The 12,647-nt window shown below is 48.8% G+C and overlaps 1 protein-coding gene across 1 annotated transcript; it reads right to left on the reverse strand.

Annotated features, from left to right (window-relative positions):
* Positions 1-204: 204 nt before the first annotated feature.
* Positions 205-12,218, reverse strand: tbc1d15 (TBC1 domain family, member 15). The gene is made up of 17 exons (XM_074665216.1): positions 12,128-12,218; positions 10,276-10,377; positions 9,995-10,069; positions 8,569-8,710; positions 8,241-8,445; positions 6,520-6,622; positions 5,113-5,307; positions 4,894-5,022; positions 4,653-4,756; positions 4,054-4,148; positions 3,821-3,937; positions 3,500-3,600; positions 3,228-3,327; positions 2,915-3,012; positions 2,712-2,828; positions 2,344-2,430; positions 205-647 (listed from the first exon to the last, which is right to left on the reverse strand). The coding sequence occupies exons 1-17, from the start codon at positions 12,176-12,178 to the stop codon at positions 468-470; spliced, it is 2,001 nt and encodes a 666-aa protein (XP_074521317.1). The 5' UTR covers positions 12,179-12,218; the 3' UTR covers positions 205-467.
* Positions 12,219-12,647: the final 429 nt, after the last annotated feature.

A 12,647-nucleotide genomic window follows, 5' to 3' on the forward strand; every position in this document is an offset into this window, starting at 1 on the left:
CCTGAACCTGAGCAGAGAGTGCAGGCAGGTGGAGGGAGGTGTGTGTGTGTGTGTGTGTGTGTGTGTGTGTGTGTGTGTCTGTGTATGTGTGTGTGTGTGTGTGTGTGTGTGCAGCAGGAAGCAGAAACGACTTCAGTTGATAACTTTTATTCTCAGGACAACGATCAAACCTGCCGTCTGTGAACACCTGACAGAGCAGATCAGTGTCATGATGAAGAGGAGCTCCTCCTCCTCCTCCTCCTCCTCCTCCTCCTCCTCCCTGACGGAGATCTGCTCTGACGGAGCGTTAGGCTCCATCAGCAGAGGAATGACTGAGTCAAAGAGACGTTATGGTACAAGAATTACAAAAATAAGATTCTTAATAATCTCAGATCCTTTTATACAGGCTCCCTGCTTCTCCCCTTCCTCCTGCTCCTCCTGCTCCTTCCTCCTGCTCCTCCTGCTGACTCTGAGTCAGTCTCTGTTCACTATGATATGAAGGCCACTTTGCAGCTGTTGTGAGAGCTGCTCTCTCTGAAGTGTCCGTTGGAGCAGGCGTCCGCTCTGTGAGCTGCTCTGGGAGCCGGAGACGCTCCACAGTCTGTCTCATCAGGTCCACCGGTGGACGGGTCCAGACCCAGGATCACACTGATGGAGCGAGGGAGGTCCTGAGGAGGAGGAGGAGGAAGAGGAGAAAGAGGAGATACAGTTAACAACCATTAAACACCTTAACCATCAAAGAGGCCTGGATAAAAGAGAAGTGATGACATCAATAAAAATAATCAAGAAGGGAAAAATAAAAACACAAACTCACACTGATCCGTATTTCCACTAATAAATGAGTCACTAACACTGTTTTTACACCAGTGCTCTTTCAGTGCTGGTCATTGGTTGGTATAAACCACAATCCTTCTAAAAACAAGTTTGGTTATCCATGAACAACACCCTAAGACAGGGCCAAGTCAGTGCCAAGTCAGGGCCAAGTCAGGGCCACGTCAGGGCCAAGTCAGGGCCAAGTCAGGGCCAAGACAGGGCCAAGACAGGGCCAAGTCAGGGCCAAGTCAGGGCCACGTCATTGCCAAGTCAGGGCCAAGTCAGGGCCAAGTCAGGGCCAAGACAGTGCCAAGTCAGTACCAAGTCAGTCCCAAGACAGGGCCAAGTCAGGGCCAAGACAGGGCCAAGTCAGTGCCGAGACAGGGCCAAGTCAGGGCCAAGACAGGGCCACGTCATTGCCAAGTCAGGGCCAAGACAGTGCCAAGTCAGTGCCGAGACAGGGCCAAGTCAGGGCCAAGTCAGGGCCACGTCATTGCCAAGTCAGGGCCAAGTCAGGGCCAAGACAGTGCCAAGTCAGTGCCGAGACAGGGCCAAGTCATTGCCAAGTCAGGGCCAAGTCATTGCCAAGTCAGGGCCAAGTCAGTGCCGAGACAGGGCCAAGTCAGGGCCAAGACAGGGCCACGTCATTGCCAAGTCAGGGCCAAGACAGTGCCAAGTCAGTGCCGAGACAGGGCCAAGTCAGGGCCAAGTCAGGGCCACGTCATTGCCAAGTCAGGGCCAAGTCAGGGCCAAGACAGTGCCAAGTCAGGGCCAAGACAGGGCCAAGTCATTGCCAAGTCAGGGCCAAGTCAGGGCCAAGTCAGGGCCAAGTCGTCGCCAAGACAGGGCCAAGTCATTGCCAAGTCAGGGCCAAGTCATTGCCAAGTCAGGGCCAAGTCAGGGCCAAGTCATTGCCAAGTCAGGGCCAAGTCAGGGCCCAGTCAGGGCCACGTCAGGGCCACGTCAGTGCTATGTCAGTGCTACGTCGATGCCAAGTCAGTGCCAGGTCAGTGCCACTGCGGTGCCTCTTCACACAGTCATTGTAAAGCATCAGCACGTCGCCCTCCATACGTCACTGCCTCCCAGTGGTGGTGTTGAGTTTGAACGCTTGGACTGGGAGACGGCATGAAGTTGGCTCTGGGAGCGCATACAACCAGGCAGAGATACATTCATTATTCCTTATTGCCAACTGTGTGCCACACGGGGTGTGTTGGCCTTTCCTTTTTCTCTTTCTGTGTGTGTGTGTGTGTGTGTCTGGCTCACACAGCAGCTTAGCTTTGTGAGAATGATCAATAACATGAGACTGTTTATCTGTTTAATGAGGTAATCAGGAACAGACCTGATCTATGAGACAGAACAGGCTTCAGAGCTTTGATTTTTCCTCCACCTCAAATCATGAATGAGGAAACTAACAAGTTTGACAATAAGAAACAGACTGTCAGGTTAATTCACGCCCTACCATCACCTCTGAGGCTGTGATGTCATCACTGACATCATTCCTGTACACCTGGCTCAGGTGATGTGTGAGTGTGACTCTGTCTCTGAACTCACCTTACAGCTCTTTATCTGCAGACAGATCCCCTCTGACTTCTGCAGGATCTCCTCCACGTCCAGCTTCATGGACAGCTCGTTGATGTGCTGGAGACACACACACACACACACACACACACACACACACACACACACACACACACACACACACACACACACACACACACACACACACAGATGTTTTTATAGTTGTTTTATCATGAGGTAAATTTCTGTTGTTTACTTTGAATCTGTTTTTTTTATTAAATGAATTAAAGACTGAGGCTGATTTTCTCTGATATTTGTCACTGTCACCATCCCAGGTGAGCAGAGTGTGCAGGGCTGTGGGCGGGGCTACGTGCAGGACTGTGGTCGGGGCCATGAGTCACCTTGAGGATCTCGTTGAAGCCGTAGTTCTCCTCCATGATCTTCTGTTTCTCTGAGTCCAGGATGGCGCAGCAGACCAGCAGGTGGAAGTTTTGACAGGGCAGCTCGGTCCACATCACCTGGAGACCCACACACAGGTTAACACGTGCCAGACGTTGTATGATCATACATGTTACATGTGTGACGTGAGGATCATTTGACCGACCTCCCACAGCCGCAGCACGTCCTGGAAGCTGAGCTCTCTCTTAAACCGGATCAGCAGCCAGCGGAAACAGAAGTACAGGTACCCTGAGTCCTGGGACTCTGAGGAGGACACGCAGCACACATGTTCAAATGAGCCTGCTACACGGGTCACACAGGTGAACACACAGGTGAACACAGGTGAACACGCAGGTGAACACGCAGGTGAACACACAGGTGAACACAGGTGAACACACAGGTGAACACACAGGTAAACACACAGGTAAACACACAGGTGAACACACAGGTAAACACACAGGTGAGTCATGTGATCATACCCAGGTAGTTCCAGAAGGACAGGTCTAAGAGTCTGAGCAGAGTGCTGAGCTGGATCAGCTGAGTCTTCATCCCCTGCATCTGCTCCTCAAAGTTCTGATGCTGCAAACACACACACACACACACACACACACACATACACACACACACACACACACACACACACACACACACACACACACACACACACACACACACAAACACAAACACACACTTGTGAAGTACAAACACACACCTGAGGGCAATCTGACTCTGCTTTGAACTCTGATCTCACCATCTGATCCATGAAGGACACGAAGCACCAGAAGGCGTCCACCTCGTTCTCCATCACGTACAGGATCGGAGAGAGCAGGTCGCTCATTCCCTGAACGTAACCTGGAGGCCAGAGAGGAGGCCAGAGAGGAGGCCAGAGAGGAGGGATGGGTTAGACTCAGAGAGGAGGCCAGAGAGGAGGGACAGGGTTAGACTCAGAGAGGAGGCCAGAGAGGAGGCCAGAGAGGAGGGACAGGGTTAGAGCCAGAGAGGAGGCCAGAGAGGAGGGACAGGGTTAGAGCCAGAGAGGAGGCCAGAGAGGAGGCCAGAGAGGAGGACTCACCCAGGTCAAAGTCGAACATGCAGTAGGTCATCAGGATGTCGTGGAGCAGGACCAGACCTGGGTTGTCGATGCCTTCATAGAAGCGATTGGTCCTGTCGGTCCTGTTCACGTCTTTCTCTGACGGAGCAGAGAGGAGGGTCAAAGGGGGCACACGTTACGAACATGAGGGTCAAACAGGGCGGTGGAACATGGCGTACAAACACAGGGGTAGGATGAGAGACTGTAGGTCTCACCGATCAGACTCCGGTAGTCTCTGAGGCGAGAGTTTCTCCTCTCCTGTTCCTCACTCACAGATTTCCACTGCAGCTTCATCCTGAAGTATTCATCTCTGTAACCATGGTAACACAACAACATCAGCACCACCCAACAGCAGAAACAGCACCACCCAGCACCAGGTTTGATGCTACGTTCCATTCGTACTCGGCTCTGGGAGGTCAGGGGTGGGAATGACGTCATAACGGCGTCAGGCGTTACAGTCGCCAAGTCTGATAAACCTTCATAACAGCAGTTTTTCTGTGTATAGACACTGAATCAAACTTTATATACGGCTGATTGACTGTGACACACACCAGTCAGAGGCTTTAAAAATAAAAGAATCAACAGGAGCTTCATCACTGTTCACCGCTGAACTCAGAATGTCCCACTGGGAAATCTGGGTGGTGTGGGTGCTCCGACTTCCAAGTCGGAAAATCCGAAACTCGAGCTGGGCGCTCCAACTGGGAACTCAGAAATCCTGACTTCTGGGAACAAACGGGACGCAGCACGACTCCCTCTGACACAAATATTACTCAGACTGAGTGTGTGTGTGTGTGTGTGTGTGTGAGTGTGTTACGTTTTGTTTCTCTGTAGCGTCTTCCTCTCCTCTAAAGTGCTGTCCCAGGGGAAATATCCCAGCAGAAACTTCCAGGCCTCTTTCCTCAAAGAGTGGCACAGACCCTGCACACACACACACACACACACACACACACACACACACACACACACACACACACACACACACACACACGTTAACAGCTGTTTTGATGATGAAAACAAACACAGAAGAGGAGCTGTTGGTGATGAAGTCTACGTGCCCCCTTAAAGATGGAGAGTTTGAGGTGAGGGATGTTGGTCATCCTCCCCTCCTGGTCCTGGTGTTTGGTCCAGTCCTCCATCGACAGAGGCCCCGCCCTCGTTACCTGAGGCCGCACCCCTAGGTCGATCTAGGAAACACACACACACAGTGTCTCACTGTGAGGAACACACTGCCCTCTGAACAGAGGCTGCAGAGGTCACAGGTTAAGTCCTCTCACCCTGGTGATGACCTCGAAGCCCGGCTCCTCCTGCTGGTTGATCTCCAGCCCTGGGATCACCTCCCCCAGCAGGTCGGCCACCTCCTCCGGGGGGCGCTGGTGCTGCTCCTCTGTCCCTCTGAAGGCGTCGTAGATGTAGTTTGTGACTTTAGAAAAACCGCCCAGCGTCGTGACGTACGGGTCTTTCTTAAACTTCTGCCAAAGACAAACTGAGCGTTACACTCCCAGAGTCAGAGACACACACACACACACACACACACACACACACACACACACACACACACACACTCAGAACAGTGGACTGTAGTTTGAAGAAGGTAAGCCAGCTCAGGTGAGTCAGTTTTAGGGTTAAGTTGTTTTGGAGCGTCAGGTCGCTGAGGGCTCCTTCACTGGGGTTTCAGTCACTCTCTCAGACACACTAGGAGAGGTCGGCTGACACGGGTCACTTCCTCTATTGACAAGTGAAACCAGACAGGGGCGGTCCAGCTCGGACCAATCAGTCCAGTTGGAAACCTGTGACTCTGTATGTGCACAGACTCCAGCTGAGGGTCACACTGAGTGAAGACCGCCCAGGCAAAGACCTGCAGGTCTACCTTCATGAGTCCACCGAGCGAGGACGCCGCCTGGCTGCTTCTGTCTGGTTTCCTTGTCCCTTCACACATCCTGTCATCATGGGCCACAGGAAAAAACTCATGATGCACAGACAAAGAAAACCTGTCCGCCCTTCAGGATGTGGTATAAAAGCAGCCCTGATTACCTTTGTCCTCTGGAGCTGTCAGTCCACAGTAAACAAAACTGAATTCATCAGTTCAATGAGAAATCTCTCAGATATTCAGCTCCAGCTCTGACTGATCCACACAGAAAACACAACCACACCTGCTGCACTGTCTGTGTCCTCTACTCTCTGTCACACCTGGCTCTGCTGGACCAGGAGGAGGTTCAGGTTATCATTCCTGTTAGACACTGTTACCAACATCTGTCCTCTGAGCAACAACACAGCACGTTGTTATACCATGCTCTAAAAATGACTGCTACAATGAAAGCTTATGTTCTGGTTGTGTACCGCCCAGCAGGGGGTCATCTGGATAGCTTTGTCTCTGAACTCGACTTGTTACCCTCTGACACCCCTGATGATGGCACACCACTGACTGCCATGGGAGACATGATCATTCACATTAACAAGACACAGGACAACGATTGTCTCTACTGCACAGACTCTGGCTGCACCACTGCTGCACTGCTGTCTCCCTAACGAGGTTTTTCCTTCTTTTTAAATTCGTGCTTGTGTTGAACGTCGCGTTAGACCAAAGAATCTGGTAAATGAAACTGATGAACTGTAGCAGACAGAGACAGGAGGGATAGACTTTAAGACAGATGTGTGTGTGTGTGTGTGTGTGTGTGTCTTACATGGACCAGTCCGAAGCTGTTGTCATCCAGCAGGTTCTCAAAGGACTGAGACAGAGCTTTGTTTGGAGTGCTGACCATCAGACACGAGGCATCATCTGCAGACCTGTGTTCACACACACACACACACACACACACACACACACACACACACACACACACACACACACACACACACACACACACACACACACACACACACACACACACACACACACACACACACACACACATACATTGTCATCTGCACATTTGATACCCTCTGTCACCTACACTGAGGACCTCTGGTGTCAAAGGATCCAACAGGTCAGGGTCTAATGGTCCCTCACACAGTCCGTCACAGTCTGTCACAGGTGTGTCACAGGTATGTGTCATGTTTCAGGTAAGGCTGTGGATAAACACTGGCAGACTTCAGCTCAGACCAAACAAAACTGAAATATCTGAAACCTCAGCCAATCAGCTCGCAGAGTCAACATGATGTCACTCTGCTGTGAGGCTGGAAACATCTGGCTGCTAATGGAGGGCTTTTATTATGAAAGGGCTTTTATTATAAAAGGGCTTTTATTATGAAAGGGCTTTTATTATAAAAGGGCTTTTATTATGAAAGGGCTTTTATTATGAAAGGGCTTTTATTATGAAAGGACTCAGATAAGAAATTTAATAACAGATGAAAGAGATGCACCATCAGCTTAGGGGATAAGACAAAACACACACACACACACACACATACACACACACACACACACAACAGCAGGGTATCCTGATTTATAATTGTGTGTGTGTGTGTGTGTGTGTGTGTGTGTGTGTGTGTGTGTGTGTGTGTGTGTGTGTGTGTGTGTGTGTCTCATCAAATCATATAAACTCTGAGCTGATGATGTTGATCTCTGTCTCCAGATCGGCTCGCTCTGAATCATCTGAACGATCCAGTTTTTCTGCTCACCTCCACCTGAACCTGAACATCAGAGACAGGAAGTTCAAACTAGTGCTGCACGATTATCACAGTGTCAGCACATGCAATTATGTAATCGCAAAAGAGATGCGATTGTGCAATTATTCAAATTTTTTTTTTTTAAATGAGCGTGTTTGTGTGAGTGATGTGTGTGTGTCTGTGTGTCTGTGTGTGTGTGTGTGTGTGTGTGACTTTTTCTTAAGTTTTCTCCATGAAAACCAAGAAAGTCTGTAGACTCATGACACAACTTTTTTTATTAAATAGAAAGCACAATGTTGTCCACCTAATCACCAATCACACCTTTTCCCCAAATCCTGCAGCACTACTTCAAACACACACTCCTCTTCTCCTCACACTGGAACCACGTCACCTGAGGACCAGACTGAACCTGTCCGAGCTCACACTCTGATAAACCTTTACCCTGGACCACAACCACCTACAGCATGAGTCTACCTGCAGACAGCTGGGACAGGTGTGGTCTGTACCTGAACAGGTGTGGTCTGTACCTGAGTCTACCTGCAGACACACCTGAACAGGTGTGGTCTGTACCTGGGACAGGTGTGGTCAGTACCTGGGACAGGTGTGGTCAGTACCTGGGACAGGTGTGGTCAGTACCTGGGACAGGTGTGGTCTGTACCTGGGACAGGTGTGGTCTGTACCTGGGACAGGTGTGGTCAGTACCTGGGAGGTAGGTGTGGTCTGTACCTGGGACAGGTGTGGTCAGTACCTGGGACAGGTGTGGTCTGTACCTGGGACAGGTGTGGTCTGTACTCACTCGCTGAGCAGAGCGAACCTCCTCAGGCTGTCCAGGAAGTGGGTGCTGCCGCCCTGGTGGAAGTGCAGGGGAGGCAGGGAGGAGGACTCCTTCAGGGTGAGGATGAGGAAGGTCCACCCTTCCTCCTTGACGGTGATGGACCTGAGGTCAGTGATGCTGAAGCTGAACGCCCAGCGGCTCCTCTCGTGGCCGTGGTTCAGAGAGCCTGACAGACATGTTTCAGTTAGTCTCCACAAACACAGGTAGACCTGAATCAGCTGTTACCTTTAGACCCCTCCATCATCATCATCATCATTCTCACGCCACAGGATGAAGAGGAGGAGCTTACCCTCTCCGTTGGCGCAGACCTTCTTCCGGAAGGACACGGCGTTGATCATGTCCCACTCGGTCTCATAGCTCTGCTCTCTTTCTAACAGCTGATTGGACCGTTCCCCTGAGCTCTGAGCCCACTCCACCACCGAGCTGGAGTCCTGAGGATTAGAGACACACAAACACATCATCCAGCTGGAACCACGGCCGGCAGCCCACAGCTAGGTGGTCTCTGAGGGTTCAACCAATCACAGTCCCTCTACAGCAGAGGAAACACCTGACCTGAGGAAATATCTGTGTCAGGGCTCTGATTGGTTCAGTCCCAGCATACTGTTCACCACGGAGCACCGAGGCCCATCACTGCTCTCTGTCTGTGCTCAGGTCAGCTGCTCTGATGGTCTACCTGTAGACCTGATCCCTGCAGGTCCTTATTGATCAGAGCTGTGTGAACGAGCAGTTTTTGCTCTCTGTGCTCAGGTCAGCTGCTCTGATGGTCTACCTGTAGACCTGATCCCTGCAGGTCCTCATTGATCAGAGCACTGTGAACGAGCAGTTTTTGCTCTCTGTGCTCAGGTCAGCTGCTCTGATGGTCTACCTGTAGACCTGATCCCTGCAGGTCCTTACTGATCAGAGCACTGTGAACGAGCAGTTTTTGCTCTCTGTGCTCAGAGCGTGGTGAACAGGGCAACAGAGCCTCTGCAGCCTGGACTCTGCTTCAGGGGGATCAGGGTCTGAGTGATCTGGTTTCTCTGAGTGTTTTCAGTGGACTAAAGGAGCTGGAGGACGAGGATCTGTCTGTAGTTTCTCTGAGTGATGGCTCTCTGTGATCTGGATAAAACTAACATGCTTTAAAACAAAGTGCTGTCAGTCTGAAACTGGAAAAAAAATAAAGCAAAAGAACAATCACACGTAGTAACTCTGCTGCCCCCTGCTGTTCGCTGGCCTCCAGGTGCTAGAATAATATTATCACATTATTTTGTCTCTGCAAGAAATTTTTAAAACTAAAGATCCTGACATGTGGAACTAAAGATCCTGTCATGATGAACCAAAGATCCTGTCATGATGAACTAAAGATCCTGACATGATGAACTAAAGATCCTGACATGATGAACTAAAGATCCTGACATGATGAAGATCCTGACATGATGAACCAAAGATCCTGACTTGATGAACTAAAGATCCTGACATGATGAACTAAAGATCCTGACATGATGAACTTCCTGTTGCTGAAGCCCAAACAGCAGGTTTAGTAGCAGACTGTGGATGAAGCTGACCCTGATCACCGTCTCTGACAGAATCAGACCTGAGGTCTGCTGGGTGTAATGGTGTTAGGCTGTAATGACTCCACTGTTCACGTTGGTTGAATGGATTAAGGTAGTGTCTGTTGTGTCTGCTCTGATGGATGATCCATTAAACTAAGCTCAGCAGGAGTAAAGTGATCAAACCTTTCCAGCACACAGCATGTTTGAGGGGTCCACTGAGTCCTCCAGAGGTCTGTACTCCACCATGATCTCTGCATCCTGACAGAGAGGAGACACATCATCCAATTAGCCACAAACTGCAGAGGTTACCAAAGGTTAAAATGTCCTCCTGTCAGTCTATCTCTACAGTAAACTCATGGAGACTCCAGAGGGGACTCTGGTCTTTGTCTAATCCCATGAAAAGAAGTCTTTAGAATAATCTGAGATTAACATGTGATTAATTATGCGTGATAACAATGTTTTACCTTGTCAACAATCCGCAGTGATCCTGATACAAGTAGGTCCTGCTCCACGCCGTCCTCCTCGCTGCTGGGATGAATAAAAACTCCTTCATGTTCAAACAGCACCTGAGAAACAGACAGATCTTTATTCAGATCTGAAGTCATCTCATTTCTCCAGAAATCCTGTCTACAGCCTGGAGGAATGTGGCTGTTATTCACCACAGAGAGCTGCTGCCAGGTAACCAGGTATAAACACAGTAAATTACATTAAACTGAAATGTGCTCCAAGCAGAGCATCCTTACAATCCAGGAGCATCACCGAACACATTCAAAGGTCCAAAAATAAACACTGATTTAAGGGAGAGGCTGAGTGACCACAGGAAACACTGAGAGTGGATTCAAAAGTCCATCATCACCCCAGGCTAACCACAGGGGGCGCTGTTTAGAGCAGTGACTGACTGAAGAAGAATATGACAAGATCAGAATCAACACTCAAAGGTTATCCACAGATATAAAGTAAAAACTAATGAGAATTTAAGAAAGATGTCTTTTTTTGAGTCACAAGTTAGAGTTTCAGCTCAAACAGATTCATCAGAGCGACATGACGAGGGAGGGAAACAAAGCTTCATCCTGTCTACACACTGAGCTGCAGAACATAAACTTAATGTACATACTATCAACTGTTTTATTATACTGTTTATACATACTATTTATAGATAAGGCATATATATGTAGATATTGTTTAAGATGCTTTTTATGTAAATAGATTCTGTTCATAGATACAGTTTACAGATACTGTTTATATAAACTCATAATTATTTGTGTACAATCGGTGTTTTCTCGCTCAGCACATTTATTGGAGCTGTTGGTTGGATGCTGGGTGTTTACAGCAGCCTTCAGCTTTATTTAAAATAAAGGTTTGGTGTTTGACACAGAGTAAAAAAGAGAGAACTGTTTCTTGTTTATGCACATTTTCATAACAGACTTAACCACTTTCACATCAGCGTTTTCATTTCCTTTTTAGAGCAGAACTGTATTGTCATTGTAACAAAAACAGGTTTTAAGATGAGTTTTACAGTGAGGGGGCTGAGGTGTGGATCATAAATCAGCCTGGAACAGGTAGGGATGATCTGTGACTGCTTTAAACACCATGTAGTCAGTTTGGATCAGACACAAACAGCGTCAGGACCTTAAACCTGTCTGTAAGAACACCATCTACCTGATGTAACCCTGACTGTCAGCTCACCCAGGTGTGTGAGGAGCCTCTCAGGACTCAGAGGAGAGTGAGGGGTGGTGCCATGGGGGACAGCTGGGTGTTTACTTGAGAGAGTCGGGTACAAACTCGTTAGCATTTAGCTGGCCCTGATGGTTTGATGAGTGAGTTCCAGCAGCAGACAGGAGTAAGTTTATCTGCTAGATTAAAGTCACACCTGTTCGCTCAGGTGTGTTTAAACTCGGTGTGATGGTCTGTGATCAGACTGTTAGGGCCCAAAGTGTCAACAACAGAGAGCTAGCTTTGGGTGGTGGATGCTAATGCTAACATTAGCACATCCCTGTGGAGCCTGTGATCGTCTTCAGCTCCTCCAACATGTCACACTCAGGTGTTTCACAGCAGGCTCAGGTGCCGTGGGGACCTGTCCTCGCGCTCATGATGTTGACATGACTTAGGAAGCTAGCACAGCGGCTAACCCGGGCTAACTGTAGCTAACCCAGTATCTGTTGAGCTAAGTGGGCAGTAAACACGTCTGTGTTTCCTCGGTCTGAGCCGAACTTTAACCCACATTACACCACAAACGGTCCGTTTGGACCCACTCATTAAAACCTGACATTTACCTTCACACACTGGGAAGACTAACATTTATTTAAACGGTTTTACCTTCAACAGACGATCCGCCGCCATGTCGCCTCTTTCCTCTGATAACGTCATCAGCTCACGTGCCACTCAGCACCAAAACAAAACTGACAACTCAGCTTCCGGCGGGGAACTCTGCGCACGCGCATTACATGTCACTGAGTTTATTAAAACACAGAAACAACAAATATTTGTTCAAAACTTCACGAAAAATGTATAAATAAGATGCACAGTTGGATTGTCGTGAGAATGATCAGTTCATTTATATTTTAAATTCAATGAAACCTCCACAGGAAAAAACACGCACACAACCGTCTCATTTACAGAGGCTTCAGGTCAAAGAAGTACCAATAAAAATGCTTTCATTGACTCTGTGATTACAGATGCTAAAAATGATTAAAAGATTAAATTTGTGTGACTCGTGGAAACGCAAAAGCGGTTTAATTTTGTAACTGATCCATCTTTTGGTTTCTGGTGAGTCCTTAATCCACAGAGGGACTGGAAGACTGGACCCATAGACGTGCAATTCATACTTTACTCTAAG

Source organism: Halichoeres trimaculatus, unplaced genomic scaffold, assembly GCF_033239565.1.
Source record: "Halichoeres trimaculatus isolate MK-OKI-2021-1 unplaced genomic scaffold, fHalTri1.1 fHalTri1_scaffold_55, whole genome shotgun sequence".
Taxonomy (NCBI): Eukaryota; Metazoa; Chordata; class Actinopteri; order Labriformes; family Labridae; genus Halichoeres; species Halichoeres trimaculatus.

Excerpts from the sequence above, each read along its gene's own strand:
- tbc1d15 (XM_074665216.1), bottom strand. The coding sequence starts at position 12,178 with ATGACGTTATCAGAGGAAAGAGGCGACATGGCGGCGGATCGTCTGTTG. Across the intron at positions 10,070-10,275 it reads CACTGCGGATTGTTGACAAG|GATGCAGAGATCATGGTGGA; the intron begins GTAAAACATTGT and ends CCTCTCTGTCAG. Across the intron at positions 3,013-3,227 it reads GTCCTTCTGGAACTACCTGG|AGTCCCAGGACTCAGGGTAC; the intron begins GTATGATCACAT and ends TGTCCTCCTCAG.